The sequence below is a fragment of the Suncus etruscus genome, chromosome 15, assembly GCF_024139225.1.
Source record: "Suncus etruscus isolate mSunEtr1 chromosome 15, mSunEtr1.pri.cur, whole genome shotgun sequence".
In the NCBI taxonomy this organism is placed as follows: Eukaryota; Metazoa; Chordata; class Mammalia; order Eulipotyphla; family Soricidae; genus Suncus; species Suncus etruscus.
The window spans coordinates 19,403,664-19,424,906 of record NC_064862.1 but is presented as its reverse complement, the minus strand read 5'-3'; the positions used below and the strand labels follow the sequence as shown (position 1 = coordinate 19,424,906).

General features: G+C 51.2%; 1 protein-coding gene across 1 annotated transcript in view; it reads left to right on the top strand.

Moving 5' to 3' along the window:
- SSH1 (slingshot protein phosphatase 1) overlaps positions 1–21,243 on the top strand; it is a 48,092-nt gene that overhangs the window by 9,195 nt on the left and 17,654 nt on the right. Inside the window, exons 3-7 of the mRNA XM_049789325.1 lie at positions 15,893–15,996; positions 17,387–17,451; positions 18,358–18,479; positions 19,066–19,134; positions 20,062–20,127. Coding sequence (XP_049645282.1) covers positions 15,893–15,996; positions 17,387–17,451; positions 18,358–18,479; positions 19,066–19,134; positions 20,062–20,127 — 426 coding nt within the window. The remainder of the gene's footprint in view (positions 1–15,892; positions 15,997–17,386; positions 17,452–18,357; positions 18,480–19,065; positions 19,135–20,061; positions 20,128–21,243) is intronic.

The following is a 21,243-nucleotide window of genomic DNA, read 5'->3' as shown; positions in this document are numbered from 1 at the left end:
CACCCCATATGATTCCCCTCAGCCTGCCAGGAGTGATCCCTGAGTTCAGTACCAGGAGTAAGCCCTGAGCGTCACTGAGTGTGGCACCCAAACGAAAAAAATCTGTTTTTTTTTTTTTACACTTGGCAGTGGTCAGGGTTACTTCTGGCACTGTGCTCAGAAATCGATCCTGGCAGGCTCAGGGGACCATATGGGATCTGGGGATCGAACTCAGGTTGTTCCCAAGTTGGATGTGTGCAAGGCAAATGCCCTACCCACAGTGCTGTGGCTCCTCCCTCCCACTTTTAAAAAATAAAAACCAAAAGATCCTTGTAATAGGCAATCACTTACCAATCCTGTTCTCAGAAGTGATTCCGTTTGCAGTAAATGCATTTGAAACATTTGACTTGGATTTTACGCATGCAAGGTGCCTTTGTTTTTTGTTGGATGAGTATGATAATTTAAAAAAGAAATTTCCCGGGCCTGGAGAAATAGCACAGCAGTATTTGCCTTGCAAGCAGCCGATCCAGGACCTAAGGTGGTTGGTTCGAATCCCGGTGTCCCATAGGGTCCCCCGTGCCTGCCAGGAGCTATTTCTGAGCAGACAGCCAGGAGTAACCCCTGAGCACCGCCGGGTGTGGCCCAAAAACCAAAAACAAAAAACCAAAAAAAAAAAAAAAAAAAAAAAAAGAAAATTCCCTAAGCTGTAGTTCTCAGTTGCTATCTTCAGTAATAGATGCCAAAAAACTTTTCTTTGCCAAAAAAAAAAAAAAAAGATTTTCCTTTGGTTATCTAGTAGGTTTGCTTTAGAAAGGCCCAGCTTTTATTATAAAACAAAATCCTCCTCCTCAGGAAACTGGTTCTACCCTCGGACTGGATTCTTTGCATTTATAAAAGTAAACAGTGGATGATAAAGGATTCTATCTTGTGAGGAGGAGGGAATGGATTCATTGGAAAAGGAAATCTGCCCCAGAAATGGATCAGCGCTTGGTCCGGGGGTACATGAAGGGGGCTTATCTTCGGAGTGTGTGTTTGTGCCCAGGGTAGGAGCCCATCAGGTTTATCAGGACACCCTTTTTTCAAGGATGCTATGAGAGTTTGGGTGCTGTGTGGTAGGGTGGGGGTGGGATCAGAGCCCCCAAGAAAGCAGAAGTCGGGCCCAGAGAGAGAGAGCACAGCAGCGTTTGCCTTGCAAGCAGCCGATCCAGGACCAAAGGTGGTTGGTTCGAATCCCGGTGTCCCATATGGTCCCCCGTGCCTGCCAGGAGCTATTTCTGAGCAGACAGCCAAGAGTAACCCCTGAGCACAGCTGGGTGTGGCCCAAAATCTAAAAAAAAAAAAAGAAAGAAAGAAAGCAGAAGTCCTCACAGTTCCCGGAGAACTGTTTGTGCCCAGGGTCAGGGCTCAGACAGGGATCTACCATGCATCCTGCTGGTGGCAGTCTGGGGCTGCAGTGCTGGGCAGGACTGACTGGGCAGTTGGGGCGGGCCTTAGGGTTTTGCCCTTGTGTGCTGCAGGAAGTGGGCCTCACTGGCTCTTCCCTGGAGTTGGAGTTCCCGGCCCCATCCCAGGTTCTCCCTGTGCCCTGAGTTCTCTTTCCCTTTCCCCCAACCTAACCCCCAGCTCTAGGGCCTGCACTTTCTGGCACCCTTCTGACCCCCTTTCTTGCCAGGCCTCTTCCCTGGGGCTTGGTGAGAGTGCCCCCAGCACCCGCTGTGTTAACAGCCCCGCAATTAGCAGCCAGCCAAGCTTGGTTTTTTTTTAGCCAAGCTTTTTTTTTTTTTTTTTTTTTTTTTAAGCATTTTAAGAGTTTTCAAGTTGTCTAAGGCAGCAGCAACCTGGGAATAGCCTTGAGAGGAAAATGCTCACGTGCCCTTTCTCTGCAGTCTGGTGCTCATTTTTTCTTGGGTTTTATTTTTGGTCTTTGGGGCACTTCCAGCGGTGTTCAAGGGTTCTTTCTGGCTCTGCGCTCAGGAATCACTCCTGGCAGCGGACCTTATGGGATGCTGGAGATTGAACCCAGGTCTGCCTTGTGCAAGGCAATCACCCTCCCTGCTTGCTGTCTTCCCAGCCCCTGTGCCTTGGGTTTCTGAGGGGTGATGGTTGTCAGTTGGCTTTTCCCTGTCTTCTCCCTCTCTGTCCACCACTTGGTCCATAGTCTCATCTTTTGGCTCATTCCAGGAGTGTTGGGTTTTTGGGGACAGGCTGGTCTAGGTCCTCAAGCTCTGTTCCAGCTGGGTCCTTGCCTCCAGTCCCCTCATTTCTTCACCACCCCATCTCAGCAGTGGACCTCTCTCCCCATTGGGTAGTTGCTGGCTCCCTTCAGGAGATGCCCTGTGCAGCCCCTTCTCCAAGCTGTCCTGTCCTGTTCTCAGTGGGCCCCAACACATCAGTGATGCTCCTTAATTGCTGCATGATCCCTACTCATGTAATCTTCCCCTGCTTTCCTTGGAGCTTGGTGTGTGTGTGTGTGTGTGTGTGTGTGTGTGTGTGTGTGTGTGTGAGAGAGAGAGAGAGAGAGAGAGAGAGAGAGAGAGAGAGAGAGAGAGAGAGAGAGAGAGAGAGAGAGAGAGAGAGCAGGCTTGGTCCCAGCTCAGAGCCAGGTACCTCCCTGGATGCCCTCAGAGCTTCCACAGACACACCCCAGGGAGACGGGGAGGTGCCCTGGGGAGAATCCAGGTTTATCACTCAACTGGTTTCCCTGGAGACCTGTCTGGGATTCGTCTCAGGAACAGCTCCTGCGTGCATGTATGTGTGTGTCTCTCTATGTGTGTGACTATGAGAAAGCATACATGTTTATGTGTACATGTGAGCATGACTGTGGGTGTCTGAGACTTCGTGTCCTTTCCTTCCCCAGTGCCGTGTTTGCTGCTGCCATCACACTGTGGGAGGCAGTGAGCAGGTGGTCCTGCTGGCAGCAGCCCCAGGATCCTCTGCCATCCTGGAATTGCCTCAGCCTGGCGTGAAAGGAAGCGGGGGGGGGGGGGGTTGGGGGTGCCAGCAGGCCCTGGACAGAGGAAGAGCATTGCTGTGATGTGGAGCAGTGATAGATGCTTCCCCCAGACCAGACCCACCAAATATGGCCTTTCATTCCCAAGCACTAAGAGGTTCGCTAGAACAAGAGTTCTTTTTCTGTTTATCTCTGGACCCCACCCGCCAGTGCTGAGGGGTTCCTCCTGGCTCTGTGCTCAGAAATTACTCCTGGCAGGCTCAGGGGACCCTAGGGGATGCCTGGGATTGAACCTGGGTCAGCCAGGAGCAAGGCAAATGCCCTTCCCGCTGTGTTATCAACCCGGCCCCATATCTTTCATTCTTTCTGTGAGTGAGCTGGTGTTTGAGCAATAGTGGCAGGATTTTGTCTGTCAAGGGAGAACCCCATCTTCCTACTACCTGTCCTTCCTTCGTACAGCCCTCACTGTGTGGTGTGTGGTGTGTGTGTCTCCAAGCTATCCCATGAGGCCCCCACTTTGGGCACATAATAGATCTGGGTGAAGTTCCTGCCTCACAGAGGTGGTAGGCGAGTGAGAAATTCTCCCTGGCTTTCCTCCCACCAGGGACGTTATCGCCCAAGTGCCCAGTGCCTGAACAGAGCCAGGCCACCCTAACAGCGTGCATGGCGGAGACCATGGCCCAGTCCCCAGAGCCCCACCCAGACTGAGAGGCAGTCCTTTACCCCCAGGATCCCCTTGGGACTCAGCATGAGTCTTGAATGGGTAGAGGCCTGTCCTTGCCCACACAGCTGGGCGCTTGCCGTGCAGTCATTTTCCTGGCTGGTGGGACGTGCCAGCCGCCTGTGCCTTCCTGCCCTGCTTCCCCTGGCTGTGGCTGCCACAGACCAGAAGTTCAGTTCAGGCACGTGGGCCCTGAGCAGCCAATGCCTGACCACTTCCCCACAACTCCAGTTGCCCCTCCTCCAGGGCTTTTCTTTATTTGTATAGAGGATTTGTGGTGTTTTCTTTTTCTTTCCCTTTTCTTGAATAGCAGCTTTGAAGCTATTTTTAAAGACCCAGGCTGCAGAAAAAGCTGTAGGAGGTTCCTCTGCTGGGCAGGTCCCCCTGCTAGGGACCCGTCCACCCGCCACCCTCCATCACTGCGGAGCTGGGCCTACGAGGGTTCCCGCAGGGAGAGGGGAGCCAGGCAGCACAGCTGTAGGCTTGTTGCTTCTCATAGGTCTTGCCCTTCCTCACGCTCAGCCATGTCTATAGCAGATGGAAGCTTGGCTGGCTCTTTATTTTTTTAAAATAAATAATATCTTTATTTAAATACCATGTTTACATATTTGTAATTGGGTTTCAGTCATAAAAAGAGCACCCCCCTTCACCAGTGCAACATTCTCATCACTAATGTCCCCCATCTCCCTCCTCCTTCATCCCCACCTGAATTCGAGACAGGCATTCTGTTTCTCTCACTCATTACCATTGTCATGATAGTTACTAGTGTAGTTACTTCTCTAACTGCACTCACCACTCTTTGTGGTAAGCTTTATATCATGGGCCAGTTGTTCTGGCCCTCATCTCTGGGAATTATTTCAATAATGTCTTTTATTTTTCTTAAAACCCATAGATGAGTGAGACTGTTCTGTGTCTCTCTCTCCTTCTGACTTATTTTACTCAGCATGATAGTTTCCGTGTACATCCATGTGTAGGAAAATTTCACGACTTCATTTCTTCTGACGGCTGCATTCCATTGTGTGTACGTACCACAGTTTCTTTAGCCATTCATCTGTTGTTGGGCACCTTGGTTGTTTCCAGAGTCTGGCTATTGTAAATAGCACTGCGATGAATATTGGTGTGAGGAAGGGATTTTTGTATTGTGCTTTTGTGTTCCTAGGGTATATCCCTAGGAGTGGTATAGCTGAATCATATGGGAGTTCAATTTCCAGTTTTTTGAGGAATCTCCATATTGTTTTCCATAAAGGCTGGACTAGAAGGCAATTCCACCAGCAGTGAATGGGAGTTGCTTTTTCCTCATATCCCCACCATTGGCTGGCTCTTTAAATCTGGGAGAGATGCTGCTACACAACCCATTGGATAAGTCAGCACCCCAAATTGCCTCTTCCCTAGGCTTGGCCCTGCAGAGGGAGAAGGAGCTGTGTTCCCAGAGCCTGGTGTCAGAGCCTAGTTTTGCTTGACTGGTTGACTTTTCAGGCCATACCCTGTGGCGCTCAGGAGGACTTACTCCTGGCTCTTTGCTCAGAAGTCACTCCTGGCAGGCTTGGGGGACCCTATAGGAAGCTGGGGATTGAACCAGGTTGACTGCATATAAGGCCAACTTCCTCCAGTGCAAATGTCTGCTCTGTGTGTGTCTCTCTCCCAGTGCTGGCCCAAAGGGCTTTGAAAGGTGTGTAAAATATATTCAGGCAGTAGGATGTGGCTCAGCAGTCAGACACTTGCCTCGTATGTGTGAGGTCCCTGGTTTTCATCTGCAGCACCAAAAAGGAAAGAAGAAAAAGTTTGCAAAAAAAATCAGCAGAATTGGGGCTGGAGAGATAGCATGGAGGTAAGGTGTTTGCCTTGCATGCAGGAGGTCGGTGGTTCGAATCCCGGCATCCCCTATGGTCCTGTGAGCCTGCCAGGAGCGATTTCTGAGCATAGAGCCAGGAGTAGTGGCCCTGAGTGCTGCCAGGTGTGACTCAAAAATCAAAAACCAAAACCAAAACCAAAACACACACACACACACACACACACACACACACACACACACACACACACACACACACACACACACACACACAAATCAGCAGAATTTAAAATGAGGAGCAGACCTTGAACACAAGCAGGTATAGCCTCACCAGGTGTAGCCTCTCCAGACCAAATACAAAGTAACGAAAGTAGAAGGTTGTGAAATCAGGGGAAGGCAGTGAGAAAGAGGTGTGTGTGTGTGTGTGTGTGTGTGTGTGTGTGTGTGTGTAACGAAAGTAGAGAATGGAATGAGAGGTGTGTGTGTGTGTGTGTGTGTGTGTGTAGATCAGCCCATAAATACTCAGGATGTGTGTGTGTGTTTGTGTGTATATAGATCAGCCCATAAATGCTCAGGATGTGTGTGTGTGTGAGTGTGTGTGTTTGTGTGTATGTGTGTGTGTGTAGATCAGCCCATAAATGCTCAGGATTCACTCCTGTGTGTGTGTGTGTGTGTGTGTGTGTGTGTGTGTGTAGATCAGCCCATAAATACTCAGGATGTGTGTGTGTGTGTTTGTGTGTATATAGATCAGCCCATAAATGCTCAGGATGTGTGTGTGTGTGAGTGTGTGTGTTTGTGTGTATGTGTGTGTGTAGATCAGCCCATAAATGCTCAGGATTCACTCCTGGGGGTGTATGTGTGTGTGTGTGTGTGTGTGTGTGTGTGTGTGTGTGTAGATCAGCAAGGGCTGAGAATATGCCTATTTGCCTATTTGCAAGGGGCTGAGCATATGCCTATTTGGAGGAAGAGCAGAGAGACACCAACCCTGCTGATTCCTGGTGACTGTCTGGGCCAGAGTGATGATAGCTCAGCGGGGAGTGTGTTTGCCTTTGCCTTTGAGTTTGCCCACAGCTAACCCAGGTTCGATCTTTCATCCCATATGATCCCCCAAGCCTGAGTGCAAAGCCTGGAGTAACCTCTGAGCGTCTCCAGGTGTGGTCCCCGAACCAAACCAAATAAACAAAATGCTCCTCCCAGTCGGTCTCCATACAGCTCCTGCTATTTAACGTTTGCTTCTGTGGGGCCTTCTGGGAGGTCTCGAGGAAATGCAGACTGCAGATGGGCTTCTTTCAGGGAATGCTGGACCCTGGTCTGTACCTCTCAGAGCACCACGGTGGGCGCCTGTGGTCCTAATGGGTGAAGCCAGCTGCCGTCTGTCCCCCTAGATGTGGAGAACAGGATGTGATACTGAGTCACATCCTGCATGCTGGTGTCATGCTGGCTTTTCGTGCCACGCACCGTGGGCTATGCATAACAGGGGCAAGCCGTTCTGAATCTCCATCTCCAGGCAGGAAAACAGGAGGCTGTGGGGAAAACACTGGCAGCAGGCCAGAGCCTCAAAGACTCAGCGGCCCAGTACCCAGAAGCCAAGTGCAGGGCACCTCTAGAGGTTCCTGAAGGCAGAGCAAGCCCAGGCCAGGCCTTGGATGTCAGTGATATGGGCAGTGTAATAGGCAGGAAGGAGCTCACTCGCTAAAGGGAAATTGCAGGTTTTATCTTGCTGAAATTTGGTGAGGGAGGTAGATTTTTTTTCAGGCAGGGCCACACCCAGCAGCGCTCAGAGGGGTCACTCTTGGCTTTGCACTGAGGAATTTCTCCTGGCAGGTTCTGGGAATTGAACTTGGGTTGGCCGCATGCAAAGCAAATGTCGTCCCAATTCCTTGGCATTCATTGTCTTCATGTGCCAGTTCTGCCTGGCCAGGTTGTCTCGTTGCTGTCACATTTCTTCTACAGTGCGACCTTTCTTTCTCTCTTTCCTTTTTTTTTTTCTTGTTTGTTTGTTTGTTTGTTTTCGGCCAAATCCAGCAACACTCAGGGGTTACTCCTGGCTCTCTGCTCAGAAATCGCTCCTGGCAGGCTCAGAGAAATATATGGGATGCCGGGGATTGAACCTGGGTTAGCCTTGTGCAAGGCAAATGCCTTATTGCAGTGCTTTCACTCTGGCCCCTGCCACCTCTATTTCTTCTGTCCACTTTAAGGGGTTTGGACCCTGGGCTCCCAGATGGATGGGTAGAGGAAAGAAATACCAGCTCTACATCTGTGGATAGGACTGAGGGCTCCTGGGGGCTTTGGATCCACTGAGCCAGCTCAGCACACTGTCTGCAGAGGTCGGATTTAGGGAATAGGGAAAGCACCATGCATGTCTACTCTCTTTTCTTTCTTGCTTTTTCTCTTTCTTACTTTTTCTCTTTCTCACTCTCTTTTGCTCTCACTCTCCCCTTCTCTTTCTCACTCTCATTCTCTTGATTTTTTCTTGTTTTCTCTCTCTCTCTCTCTTTCTGTCTCTCTCTTTCTCTCTCTCTCTTTCTTTCTCTCTCTCTTACTGGCTTCAGGAGCTGCCCCTTACTGTCTGAATACCTGGGGGCATTCCTTCTCTCTGACAACAGCCTACACCTTCAGGCCAATAGCACCAGACCTGGCTACAAAGGCCCTTGTGAAGGGTTCTGCCAGCATTTCTCATGGGAGTTGGGCCCTGCAACACTTGAGATGTGCCTTCTCCCAGGAAGTCTCTGGGTCACCCCAGCTGACCCGTGAGTAATGGAAGTTGCCCATTTCCTACTTGCCGAAGGATAGTGGTCTCTACTGTGTGGCCTTTGGTTGTTTTGATCATAGGAGCTACTTTTTAGGTGACTTCCTATTCCTCAGTTTCCCTGGAGGAGGCTGGTGAGCATCAGCTGCATTAGTTGCTGTCCCAGATCTCATCAGATCCCAAGATGGGGTGTCCCCCGTCACCACAGGCTGCCTGTGGAGCCGGAGCAATAGTACAGCTGGTAGGGTGTGTGCCTTGTATGTGGCTGACCCAGGTTCGATCTCTGGCATCCCAGATGGTTCCCCAAGCCTGCCAGGAGCAATATCTGAGCACAGAGACAGGAGTAACCCCCCGAGTGCTGCCAGGTGTGGCCCAACTGCTCCCCCCAAATTAAAAAATTGGGGGCCACACCTAGCAATACTCAGGGCTTACTCTGTGCTCTGTGCTCAGGGATCACTCCTGGCTCTGCACTTAGAGCTCACTCCAGACTCTACACACAGGAATTATTCCTGGTGGTGCTCAGGGGGCCATGTGGGATGTCAAGGATGGAACCTAGATTGGTCACATGCAAGGCAAATGCACTCCCCACTGTACTCTCCCCACCTTTAAAGTCAGTTGTGATGGGGAATCCACTGGCCTGTTTGCTCCTTCCAAGAAGAGGGTCTTGGGTTTTGACCCTTCACTGTGTCTTATGGGGTGACTTATCTTCCCCTGAGTGGGTGGGAGGTGAACCAGGCATTTTTATGGGGGGGGTCTCACATCATCCCTATCCCGAATAAAGCATTTGCTTTGTGCCTGCTGTAGGGAAGATGTTTTTGGACGCTGTGGGCCTTCGTAGCAGAAGGTGCTTCTGGTATTTTGGGGAAAGCAGGTACTGAGACTCGAGATTGGTTCAGACCTTCTGAGTGAGAATTGGCTGAAGTCATGCGCAGGCATGACTGGACTCTGGGAGTTTTGTGGGTTCACCTGGGCGGACGGGCTATAGCTTGTTCTGCACATGGCTGATCCAAGCTCTATCCCTGGCACCCCATATGGTCCCCAAGCTCTGCCAGGAATGATTACTGAACGCAGAGCTCAAAGTAACCACCCGGTGTGGCCCCAAAACAACACACACACAAAAAAAGAAAATGTGGATCCTTTTGGCAGTTGCTGGGGGAGTGAATAGATGCGGCCATCAGAGAGGAGCAGAAACTCCACAGCCAGAGCAGTGGGCAGGAAGGGCCCCTCTTGGCCTGGCTCTGTTGCGAGGTGTCCAGCTGTTTGTGGCTCCCCCCAGCATCCAGCGCACCCCCTGCTGTTGTTCCCCAAACCCATAGCCGAGTCGTCTGGCTGTGGGAGGAAAGCGAACAGAGCAGCGGCAGCTCCCGTGAATGGGCCGCTTTCATGCGAGGAGCAGGCACAAGGCCCTTTATCACCAGATTGCGGGGTGTGCAGGAACCCCACCAAGGGCAGTGGGAGGTGGGGCGGGAGTGCCCCAGCCTGACTCTGCTGAGGGTAGGTCAGTGGGCCTCAGATTGGGGGCAGCCCTGGTCTCACAACCTTTCTTTCTCGCTGGCTCACAGATTTCTCAGCACTAACCAGTATGTATCCTGCCTGGGTTTCTCCAGGATGGGGGACCCTTTAGTCCCAATGGCTGGGGTTTGGGGTGGAGCTTTCGCTGGAGTGTCTCCAGTTGCCTGGTGCAAACGCATCTGGTGTCAGGAACCCGTGTCTGACTACAGATTTGTTCCCCGAGACGGAAGGAAGCCTGGATGGTTCGGGAAGCGGGTGTGGACGGGCTGGGAAGGCTGTGCTGGTTTTGAACTCGCCCTGAGAGTTTTCGGCCACTGGTATTTATTCTGGGGGGAGGGTGGGGGCAGGGCCCAAACCCATGGCCCCTCACCAGTTCTGTCCTTGAGCCATTTCCTGCTCTGGGGGTGTGTGTGTGGGGGGGGGATTTTCAGGGAAATATGGGAGGATGTTTCCCATTGGTGGGAGGATGTTTCCCATTGCTCGGCTGTCCTGGGTCAGGCTGGCTGTGACTTCTGACTCCTGTGGCTCCTGGGAGGACCCTGGCATCACTTTGGAGATGGGGTGTGGACGGAGGCTTGTATTTTCTCACTCCCAGGACCTTCTGAAGTAGGTGAGGAAAGTGGATGATTTTTCTTGGATTATTTAGGTTTTTTGGCTTTCAGGCCATACCTGGTGGTGCTCAGGGCTTATTCCTGCCTCTGCTCTCAGAAATCACTCCTGGCAGGCTCAGGGATGGATGCCGGGGACTGAACCCGAATTGGCTGCATACAAAGCAAACACCCTCTCTGCTATGTGGGGGCTTCCTTCTGGCTCTGCATGCAGGGATTGGTCGTGGAGGACTCATGCCAGGGGCTCACTAGACAGGGGGCTGGTTGGGCTCCAGGTCAGCACATTGGCCTCTGTGCTGGCTTTCCTGCCTCCAGCAGGAACTTTCTCTGTTGGGCACCCTGAGCCTCTGCTGTCTTGGGGTTCCTGTTTCTGTAGGAACCATGGCGGAGACCCCTGAAAAGAGTTGGAAATGGGCTTCGTGAATCCGTGTCTCTCCGAGGACACCTATTGCTATGGCAGTGAGCTCAGAGGGGAGACGGGGTGCATGGGGCCCTCCTTACTCTCCACACCTTGTTTTTTGTTTGTTTTTGCTTTTGTTTATGGGCCACACCCAGCTTAGCTCAGGACTTACACGCCTGGTTCTGCAGTCAGAAATCACTTCTGGGGCCAGAACAATATCACAGTGGGTAGGGCATTTGCTTTGCATGCTGCCGGCCTGTGTTTGGTGTGGCATCCATAGGGTTCCTAGAGTCTGCCAGGAGTAATTTCTGAGGGCAGAGCCAAGAGTAACCCGAGTCCCGCTGGGTGTGGACCCCTCAAAATATAATTATTTCTAGCAGCTCCTGTCCCTCAGCACCTCGTTTTTATCCATCCTTCCACTGAGTTCTTCCCAAAGGTCTATGCTGTGAACACCCCTTCCTGCTGTCTCAGGCCTCCCCACAGCCAAACAGAGGCATATTCTCAGTCCCCTGTGGGCACAGATATGGGAGGCTGATTTTTCTCCCTGTCAGGCTCACAGGGGAGTGGCTGGCCTGGCCTTGTCAGCAGTCACGGGATGAAGGCCGCCTGATTCTTCCCCATTGTTCTCCGGGTTCCCCCAGCCTGCTTCCCCTCCCCCACTTTTTTCCAGAGGAAATGTGTGGGGAACCGAGGGAAATTTTTGCCCATGAGCTCCAAGGCAATAGGCACTGCTCAGAGAGCGTGGCTCTGGTCAGGGCACATCTCTCCCTTTCTCTCCCCTTTTAAGGTACCTTTGGGCAGGGACCTGAGTGGGGAGGGCATTGGCTTTGTTTGTGGCCAACCTGGGTTCAATCCCCAGCATCCCATTGGGTCTCTGAGCCTGCCGGGAGTGATTTCTGAGCGCAGAGCCAGGGGTAATGCCTGAGCACTGCTAGGTGTGATCTCCCAAAAAATGGGCAGAAGAGGCCCCTGTGGTCCCACCATGCCCCCCCCCCCCAAAACCCCAGGCTTGGGCATCCCTGGGGCAGCTCTTGGCCTTCAATTTCTCACAGGAAGAGACATGGGGGAACAGACTTGGTTGTCACCTTCTCAGGATTTGGGAGAACAGGTTTTGTGGGGCAGGGGAGTGGGAGTACAATGCAGGTTCTGCCACCTCTCCAGACTAGCGGGATTTTCAGGATTTTCCTGTTGCCCCCCCCCCCCACTCCCCCCCTGCAACCTACATGAACATGAGACTGCAGCGAAGTGGTGCGTTTCCTTCCTATTGATGTTTATAACACTTGACAGTGGGATCACTCGGCACAGATGTGGACAGACAGACAGACAGGGTTTCCCCTCTAAAAAAATGTCGCTCATGATTTTGGTTCATTTTGCGAGTAATTTTCAAAATCAGTGTTATTAACAGGAGAGGGTCAGTTGGGCTAGTCCTGGTTCATTGCTCAAGAGGGACACCTGGGGGTGCTGAGTGGCCCCATGTGGGCCAGGAACTGAAGTAGCTTTGTGAACAGCAGACAGGGTGAGTGCCTGACCCTTATCTGTCTCATATCCTCAATGGCATCTTCCAATAAATTACAGTATTTTATAGTTGAGGACTTTCCCAACATTGGGGCCACCCAATGAGCTGAGCCTTGTGTGGACTCAGTTGGACTCAGGCCCTTGCACAGAGAAGGCCCGAGGCCCTCCTAGAGCTGCCTTCAGACTCTGAGGTAAAACACTTTTGGATGGCCAGTTCATGGTTGTTCCTTGTAAAGGATTTTGCTTTGTTCAGGTGCCACTTCCTGGTGCTTAGCCCCTGACACTCAGAGCCTTACACTGGGCTCAGTTGCTCCCAGCAGTGCCCAGGGGACGGAGGGACCATATAGTAGGAAGCTCCTGAAGTGGCAAGGCTTATGCTTGACCCACTAAGCCATCACATCCATTCGCAACCCAAAAGCAGCTGGTTTAGTTTAGTATAAAAGTTCTTGTTAATGGAGTCGGAGTGATAGCACAGCGAAGAGGGCTTTTGACTTGCATGCCGCCGACCCTGGCATCCCATAAGGTCTCCTGAGCCTGCCAGGAGTAATTTCTGAGCACAGAGCCAGGAGTAACCCCTGAGCACCATCAGGTGTGGCCTAAAAAACAAAATAATAAATAAAAGTTCTTGCTAGTTAAAATGACAAAAAGAACATTCTACGAGAAACTCACTCATCCTGACAGAGTTGTTTTGTTATTGTTTCGCTGTTTTATTGTTGTTGTTTTGCCTGCATGTGGACATGGCAGCTGTGAAGTGAAATCTCTAGGCAGCCACCAGTCCCTTTTCTCAAGATGCAAATCCAGTGCAAGCCTCTGCTTGGAACAGAGTCAGGGATCAGGGGTCAAGGGAAGGCAATGAGCTGGAAGCCCTGAATTTGTTCCAGGTCCCCAGAAATCAAAGCCAAGGGCATGAGATGCTTATAAAGAATTCACCTTTAGGGCCGGGCGGTGGCGCTGGAGGTAAGGTGCCTGCCTTGCCTGCGCTAGCCTTGGATGAACCGCGGTTCGATCCCCCGGCGTCCCATATGGTCCCCCAAGCCAGGAGCGACTTCTGAGCGCATAGCCAGGAGTTACCCCTGAGCATCACCGGGTGTGGCCCAAAAAACCAAAAAAAAAAAAAAAAAAAGAATTCACCTTTAATCTTAGGCTGAGCCTGAAGGACTCTAGCTAGACAGGGGTTTTTCTCAGACTCAGTTTAATAGGGAACAGGCAGGATAGAGAAGCCAGGGTCCTTTTAGCTGAAATCATTAGAGATGTCATTTTTTTAAGGGGGGTTCACACCTGGTAGCTATCAGGGGTTCCTCCTTGCTCTGTGCTCAGAAATTGCTCCTGGCAGGCTCGGGGGTTCATGTGGGATGCTGGGAAACAGACTGGGGTCCGTCCTGTGTTGGCTGCGTGCAAGGCAAACGCCCTACCGCTGTACTCTTGCTCTGGCCCACCAGAGGAGTCTTACTGGAAATCCTACCAGCGTCCAGGAGAAACAATCATATAATAATACCATAATAATACATAATAAACATTATATTTTATATAGCTATATATTATAATATAAATCTGTATTTATATTATATAAAAATAATAATGCCAAAAAGAAGCCCTATTACCAGGAGCATCTGCCAACCAACTAATAACCACCAACCCCTGCCACACTCCAGCTGGGGATTCTTATCCCCTCCCCAACTGCTTCTAAAAGGGGTCTCTATTTGAGAGATTTCTCTGCACTTAATGGGACAGACCCTTTTCAGGGACAGTCATCCAAGAATGCTCACAAGTCAATCAGCCATTCCTGACTCAGCGACCCCATTCTCTATTTTGAGAAGGTGCTGTAGGTCTTTGAAGTCCCTTATGCTCTCCTAGCCTCCTGGCCCTAGGTGCCCCCACATCCTCTTCCCCTTTAAGACCCAGGGTGCTGTAGCAGAGATGTGATTCTTGCCAGTTAGCTCTCCTGCAGCAAACTTGCACCACTGTAAAATCACCCATAGCAACTGTTCTGTTCAGGCCCTAGGGAGGTGGTGAAAGTCTCAGAGCAGCAAGAATTTGCTGAGCTCAGTCCCCAGTTCTGTGTGGCTCTCCTACACTGCGGCTTGTAGCCCCCTTTTATTTAGTTATTTTTCAGTTTTTGGGCCACAACCTGTTGCACTTGGGTTTCTCCTGTCACTGCACTCAGGAATCACTCCTGGCAGATTGGGGGACCATATTGGATGCCAGGGATTGAGCCTAGTCGTTTGCCTGGAAGGAGGGAAATGCCCTCCTCACTATGCTAAGGCTCCAGCCTCTATTTATTTATTTATTTATTTATTTATTTATTTATTTATTTATTTATTTATTTATACTTTGTTTAAAGAAAATGCATCACATAACACAGTTGACCATAATACATTTGTTTCTAGATGAGAGCAAAATTATTAAAAAAAGCAGAATAGAAAAAAAAAAAAAAGAGAAAAGGGAAGAAGGTGCTGGAGTGATAGTACAATGGTAGGGCATTTGCCTTGCATGTGGCTGACGCAGGACAGACCCAGGTTTTATTCTCAGCATCCCATATGGTCCCCTGAGCCTGCCAGGAGTAATTTCTGAGTGCAGAGTCAGTAATAACCCTTGAGTGCTGCTGGGTGTAGCCCAAAAACCAAAAAGAAAAGAAAATTTAAAAATAAATAAAAGAGAAGTACAGTAGCAAGCATAGTTATGAAAGTTTTCTTTTTTTTTTTTTTTTGGTTTTTGGATCATACCCAGCAGCGCTCAGGGGTTACTCCTGGTTCTACGCTCAGAAATAGCTCCTGGCAGGCTCGGGGGACCATATGGGATGCCAGGATTCGAACCACTGTCTTTCTGCATGCAAGGCAAATGCCTTACCTCCATGCTATCTCTCCGGCCCCTATGAAAGTTATTTTATCTCCAGTGAAAGCCTTAATACAAAGTAGGTAGAGGGCTTAGTAAGCTCTTGTTGCTGTCCATTCTGTTAGATTGGTGTGTTCCTATAGGGATGACAGCATCAAACAAATGAAGTTATTCCAGAAATTCAAAACATTATTAATGATATTGAGGCTTTTAGGGGCATGTTCTCAGCTGCCAGGCCTGCTGGGGGAAAGGAGGATGCAGGGGAAGGCACCCTCACTTGCCCCCAAAAGCCCTGGTGATATCAGCTCAAATACCAGCGAACCTGAAGTTTGGCCAGATTGGTTCTCCAACGAGGGGCATTGAGGCAGGGCCATCAGGAAAATGGTGTTTCTGGGTGATGGAGGCAGCAGCAGCCATGGCTTCGGCAGGGTGGGGCTTGGCCTGCCCTCTCCTTCTGAGATTGCCAGCTTTCTACTGTGTGGCCAGTGTACCCAAGATCTCTCATTGCTTGGTTTACATCTCTTCAGAAAATAGTGAGTCTATTGAGCTGGCCTGCTGCGAACATGGCAACTGCCAATTTGTCTTTTAAAAAAAGGTGTTTATTCCAGGAGGAAGAGAGAGATAGGACAGTGGGGAGGGCGCTTGTCTTGCATGCAGATCCCTGGCATTCCATAGGGTCCCCCAAGTTCCACCAGGAGTCAGTTTTCTGCACAGAGAATAAATAACCCCTGAGCAACCCGGTGTGGACCTTCCAAAAATGTATCTCATGTGTTTTATGTGCCCGAAAGCTTTTCCCTCTGAGTTTCAGTCTCACTGTGCCTTGTTTTTGTTCCGCAGCCTGAGCGAGAGTTTTTTCATGGTGAAAGGAGCAGCCCTCTTCCTGCAGCAGGGGAACAGCCCTCAGGGTCCTCGGAGTCTGCAGCATCCCCGCAAACATGCAGGTAAGTCCAGTGGCCTCACTACGCCTTTTCCTTCGTGGGCAGGTGGGGCCTCTCTGGGCCTAGGGTGGGCAGCTCATTGGGTATTTGAGACAGTAAAGGAGTAGAATAGAGTGGGGCCAGCCTGTCTGCCAGTCGCTCCCCACATTCCCATCCCCAGTCCTGCAGTTCACTCCTCCTACATCCCATGTGGTTCCTGAGTGCAGAGCCAGGAGTAACCTGAGTGCCAATGGGTATGGCCCCAAACAACAGTAACAACCAAAAATATCTAGGTAGAGGAGCCAGAGCCAGAGCACAGCAAGAAGGGTTTTTGCCTTGCATGCAGCTGACCCAGGGTTGATCCCTGACATCTCATAGGGTCCCCCCTGAGCCTGCCAGGAGTGATTTCTGAGCATAGAGCCAGGAGGAACCCCCGAGCACTGCAGGGTGTGACCAAAAGCTCCCCCCACCCCCAAATCTAGGTATGTTTATAGAGATGGTGCATAGCTAAAGCCTTATATAAAGGAGCTGGGAGTCCAAACCCAGCACTCTGGTCCCTAATTATCCCTCTCCTTTCCCCATGCCAAGCATATAAGCTTTTTTTTGTTTTTGTTTTTGTTTTTTGGGTCACACCCAGCAGCACTCAGGGGTTACTCCTGGCTCTATGCTCAGAAATCGCTTCTGGCAGGCTCAGGGGACCATATGGGATGCTGGGATTCGAACCACAGTCCTCCTACATGCAAGGCAAATGCTTTATCTCCATGCTATCTCTCTGGCCCCATATAAGCTATTTTTTTGTGTGCAAAATTTTATGTGCTTTTTTTTTTTATTTTGGTATTTTGGGCCATACCTGGAGGCACTCAGGAGTTACTCCTGGCTTTGTGCTCAGAAATCATTTCAGGCAGGCTTGGGGAAACCCTATGGGATGTCGGGGATCAAACCCAGGTCTGCCGCACGCATGCAAGGTAAATAAATCCCTTCCCTGCTGTGTTTTCGCTCTGGCTCCTTTGTACTTAGTTTTAACCATGGGGTTGGAGGGAGGCCAGTGATAAGACAGTAGGTAGACAGCAGGCCTCGCACAAAGCTGACCCGGGTTCCATCTCCAGCAACACCAGGAGTTAACCTTGAGCGCAGAATCAGGAGTCAGCCGGTCTGTCTGCAGGGCTGAGTACATGCTCTTGGTTTTCGTGTGAACCAAAATCAAGAGGAAAGAAAATAAGGAAAAGAAGTTGCAAATAGTTTGGAAACTCCAGTTTTTAAAACCTTGGTGGTCAGCGCTAGCTCACCCGCCCTTGCCTTACATTCTTTCTGGGTTAAGAGAAATGGCGCCTTTCAGATTCGGAGCTCTGTGGTCCTCCAGACTCCCTCTTCTGGGTATCGGCTGCTGATGTTGGTGCTCTCCTTTAACCTGCAGGTGACTTGCCCCAGCATCTTCAAGTGATGATCAATCTGCTGCGTTGTGAAGACAGAATCAAGCTGGTAATCAGAGATTGGGGTAGTGACTCTGGGGCCCAGAGAGAAAGCACAGTGGGTAGGGCGCTTGCCTGGTGCGCAACTGACCTGGGTTCCATCCTCAGCGTCCTGTGTGGTTCTCATGTGCCTACTAGAAGTGAGTGGCACCTGAGCACAGAGCCAGGAGTGACCCCTGAGCACTGCTGGCTGTGCCCTCCCCTTGCCCCCCCCCAAAAAAAAACAAATAAGCAAAAGCTTTCTTGGTTACTCCTGACTCTCAACAGGCAGTTGTTCTAGAGTTGTAACTTGGCTTCTAACAGCTTCTCCAGATGGTTGACACATACCAAACCAGGTCTCTTCCTGCAGGAAGCTGGAGAGAGGCCACAGAAGGGGTTTGGGAGGGCAGCTCCATTTTTGGAATGCCACCGTTTGTCTTTCAGCACACTCTGGGTATAGTGGGAGTGTCTGTCCTCCCCAAGCTGAAGATGGAAACAGGACTTGGCTCCCCCTTAAAACTCATAGGGGCTAGAGTGATAGCACAGCAAGGAGACATTTGCCTTGCATGTGGCTGACCTGTGTTCGATCTCTGGCATCCCCTATGGTCTCCTGAACCTTCCAGGAGAGATTCCTGAGCACAGAGCCAGGAGGAACCCCTGAGCATCACTGGCTATGCCCCCACCAAAAAAAACCACCCTCTCATCATAGGGGCTGGGGAGATGGTCCAAGCAGCTGCAGCCAACCTTGTCTTGCACTCAGCTCTGAATCTGAACCCCAGCATGGCTGGGCATGATAGTGACCCCCAGCATGGCTGAGCAGACCTGCCAACCTGCCAGGAAGTGTCTCTCTGAGTTGCCAGACCCGCCAGGGGCCACAGGGTGGGGGAGCACAGAAGGGCCCCCAGGAGGACAGCTGCTGACCAAATTTCTGATGCAGGCTGTGCGTCTGGAGAGCGCCTGGGCAGAGCGCGTTCGCTACATGGTGGTGGTGGACAGCAGTGGGCGCCAGGACACAGAGGAGAGCATCCTGCTGGGAGTCGACTTCTCCAGCAAGGAGAGGTGAGTGAGGCTGGCGGCCTCGGGGACAGGGTACATGTTGGGGGGGGGGCCCTCCTCACACCTGGAAAAGGACATTTGTGCACCTTGGGCCTAGGGTCCATCCCGAGAATGGAGAAGTTTCACACTGGTGTTGTCAGAGCAGTCCAGTGGTCTTCCTGGAAGGGGTGGCTTGCCCAACCCATTCCCAGGGGTCGTTGCTCGAAGACTTTAAGGAGCTTTCAGAATTTTTTTCTTTTTATTTATTTATATATATATATATATATATATATATATATATATATATATATATTTATATATATTTTTTGTTTGTTTGTTTTGGGATCACACCTGGCAACACTCCTGGCTCTACTCAAAAATTACTCCTGGCAGGCTCGGTGGACCATATAGGATGCTGGGGATCAAACTCGAGTCGGCCGTGTACAAGCCAACCTACCCTGAGCACCGCTGAGTGTTGCCCAAAATTCTAAAAAAGAAAGAAATGAACTCAGTGCCGGGGTGGTGCTCGCATTGCATCCTCCCTCAGACTTGAGACTGGGAGCACTGGCCCGGTGAGAGGGCCTCACTCTAGGTCTTCTCTGTTCCTCAGTAAGAGCTGCACCATCGGCCTGGTGCTCCGCCTCTGGAGTGACACCAAGATCCACCTGGACGGAGACGGGTAAGCCGTGGGATGGGCCAGGTGCCTGCTTTGAGGGCAGAAAGGACAGGGATTGGGGTGCCAGGTGTTTTCCACGTAACAGGCCATGTCAGCTGCATGCATTCCTGACACTGCGCCCGAGGGGAAAGGGGCAGGGGCTAGCGCCAATGGGATTTTGGGGCCACTTTTAGGTAGAAGAATCATTCGGTTAGGCCTGGGCTAGTGGCCTGGTCTGAAGGGTGGATGAGGGCCAAAGAAGGCACTTAGGGACGGGGCTGGAAGCACTTAGGGTTGGCGAAGGGCCGAGGGATAGAAGGGTTGAGAGTGGGCAGGCTTTGGCATCAGAGGGCTGAAGACAGGGCTGAGGTTCTTGGGGCTCCATGTCCCCTCGGGAGGAGCACGTGAGCACTTTGGCAAATGGAAGCAGCGAGTAGGACATTGTTCCTTCACAGAATCCGACAGGAAAACTTTGGGTGCATCATGGTGGGGTGGGGACACCGCCTGTTCAGATGGGGACTGCAGACAGATGCTCTCACCTTTCTCTCACGCTCTGCAGGGTCCGATTCACAGGCTGAGATACCATAGTCTTCCTTTTGAGTCCCTGGGGTTCAGCTGGTGCAGCCCCCAAAACCCTCTCCCAGATCAGAGTGCAAGTCTCCTTTGGGGGAGGGTTGCTTGGGCTTCCTCTTGGCACTGAGCTCAGGGGTCACTCTTGGTAGGGTGCCAGGGGAAGTCAGAGGGGAGCAGGCAGCCTGGTGTAAGGCAGTTGCCCTCCCCACTGTGCCCTCTACAGCCCTGGGCAGCACCTCGTACCTTTGTGTTTGCCTTCATCTTGGCTGTATGTGGAAGGCTTGTACAAGGGGTATCTCGGCCCTGCTCCTGGCTGGCCTTCCTGGGGCCTGAATGGAGGGCGGGGGCTCACCCTGTCTCTGTCTATGCTTTCTGCAGGGGCTTCAGTATCAGCACAGCAGGGAGGATGCACGTCTTTAAGCCCGTCTCTGTGCAGGCCATGTGGTGAGTAGTTGGTTAGCCTGGGTGTGCCAGGATCTTCCCTGCCATGGGCCGTACCAGCAAAGGCCAAGAAGCCCCTATTGCCCCCCAACTTTCCCCCCACCATCTACCTCGACACCAGCTTAGACTCTGTGATGAACAGCAGAGGACAGAAATTGAATCATGGGCCCGGAGAGATAGCACAGCGGCATTTACCTTGCAAGCAGCCGATCCAGGACCAAAGGTGGTTGGTTCGAATCCCGGTGTCCCATATGGTTCCCCGTGCCTGCCAGGAGCTATTTCTGAGCAGACAGCCAGGAGTAACCCCTGAGCACCGCCGGGTGTGGCCCAAAAACCAAAAAAAAAAAAAAAAAAAAAAAAAAAAAGAAAAGAAAAGAAAATGAATAAGTTTTTAAAAGAATGAGTCCTGTTCTCTGATACCAAGTTCATGGTGGAGTGTTTGTGGACGGAGCCACGCTCTGGAATTCCAATGCTTTATCTTTTGCGGAAGGTGGGGGACCCCTCAGTAGCCAGAACCCCCTCTTTGCCCCTTGGCCCCAACTATTATTTTTTTTGGTTTTTGGACCACAACCTGGTGCCGCTCAGGGGTTACTCCTTGCTATGTGTTCAGACTCCTAGCTTGGGGGACCATATAGGAAACCAGGGGATCGAACCACAGTCCATCCTAGGTTAGCTCGTGCAAGGCAAGTGCCCTACAGCTTGCGCCATCACTCCGGCCCCAGCCCCAGGTATTTTTTTTGGTTGTTTTGTTTTGTTTCTCTCAGCTCCATGGTAGAGCTCAGGCTAGTGAGTGTGCAGGCCTGGACCTAGATTGGGCTCCAGGGACTTTGATTTTTTTTTGCTCTCTCTCTCTCTCTCTCCCTCTCTCTCTCTCTCTCTCTCTCCCCTCTCTCTCTCCCTCTCTCTCTCTCCCTCCCTCCCTCTCTCTCTCCCCCCTCTCTCTCTCTCTCTCTCTCTCTCTCTCTCACTCTCTCTCTCTCTCTCGCTATATCTCTCTCTCTCTCCCTCCCTCCCCCTCTCTCCTCTCTCTCTCTCTCTCTCTCTCTCTCTCTCTCTCTCGTTTCCTTAATAAATACAAGCTGGTGAAGCCAGAGCAACTGCACTGTGGGGAGGGTATCT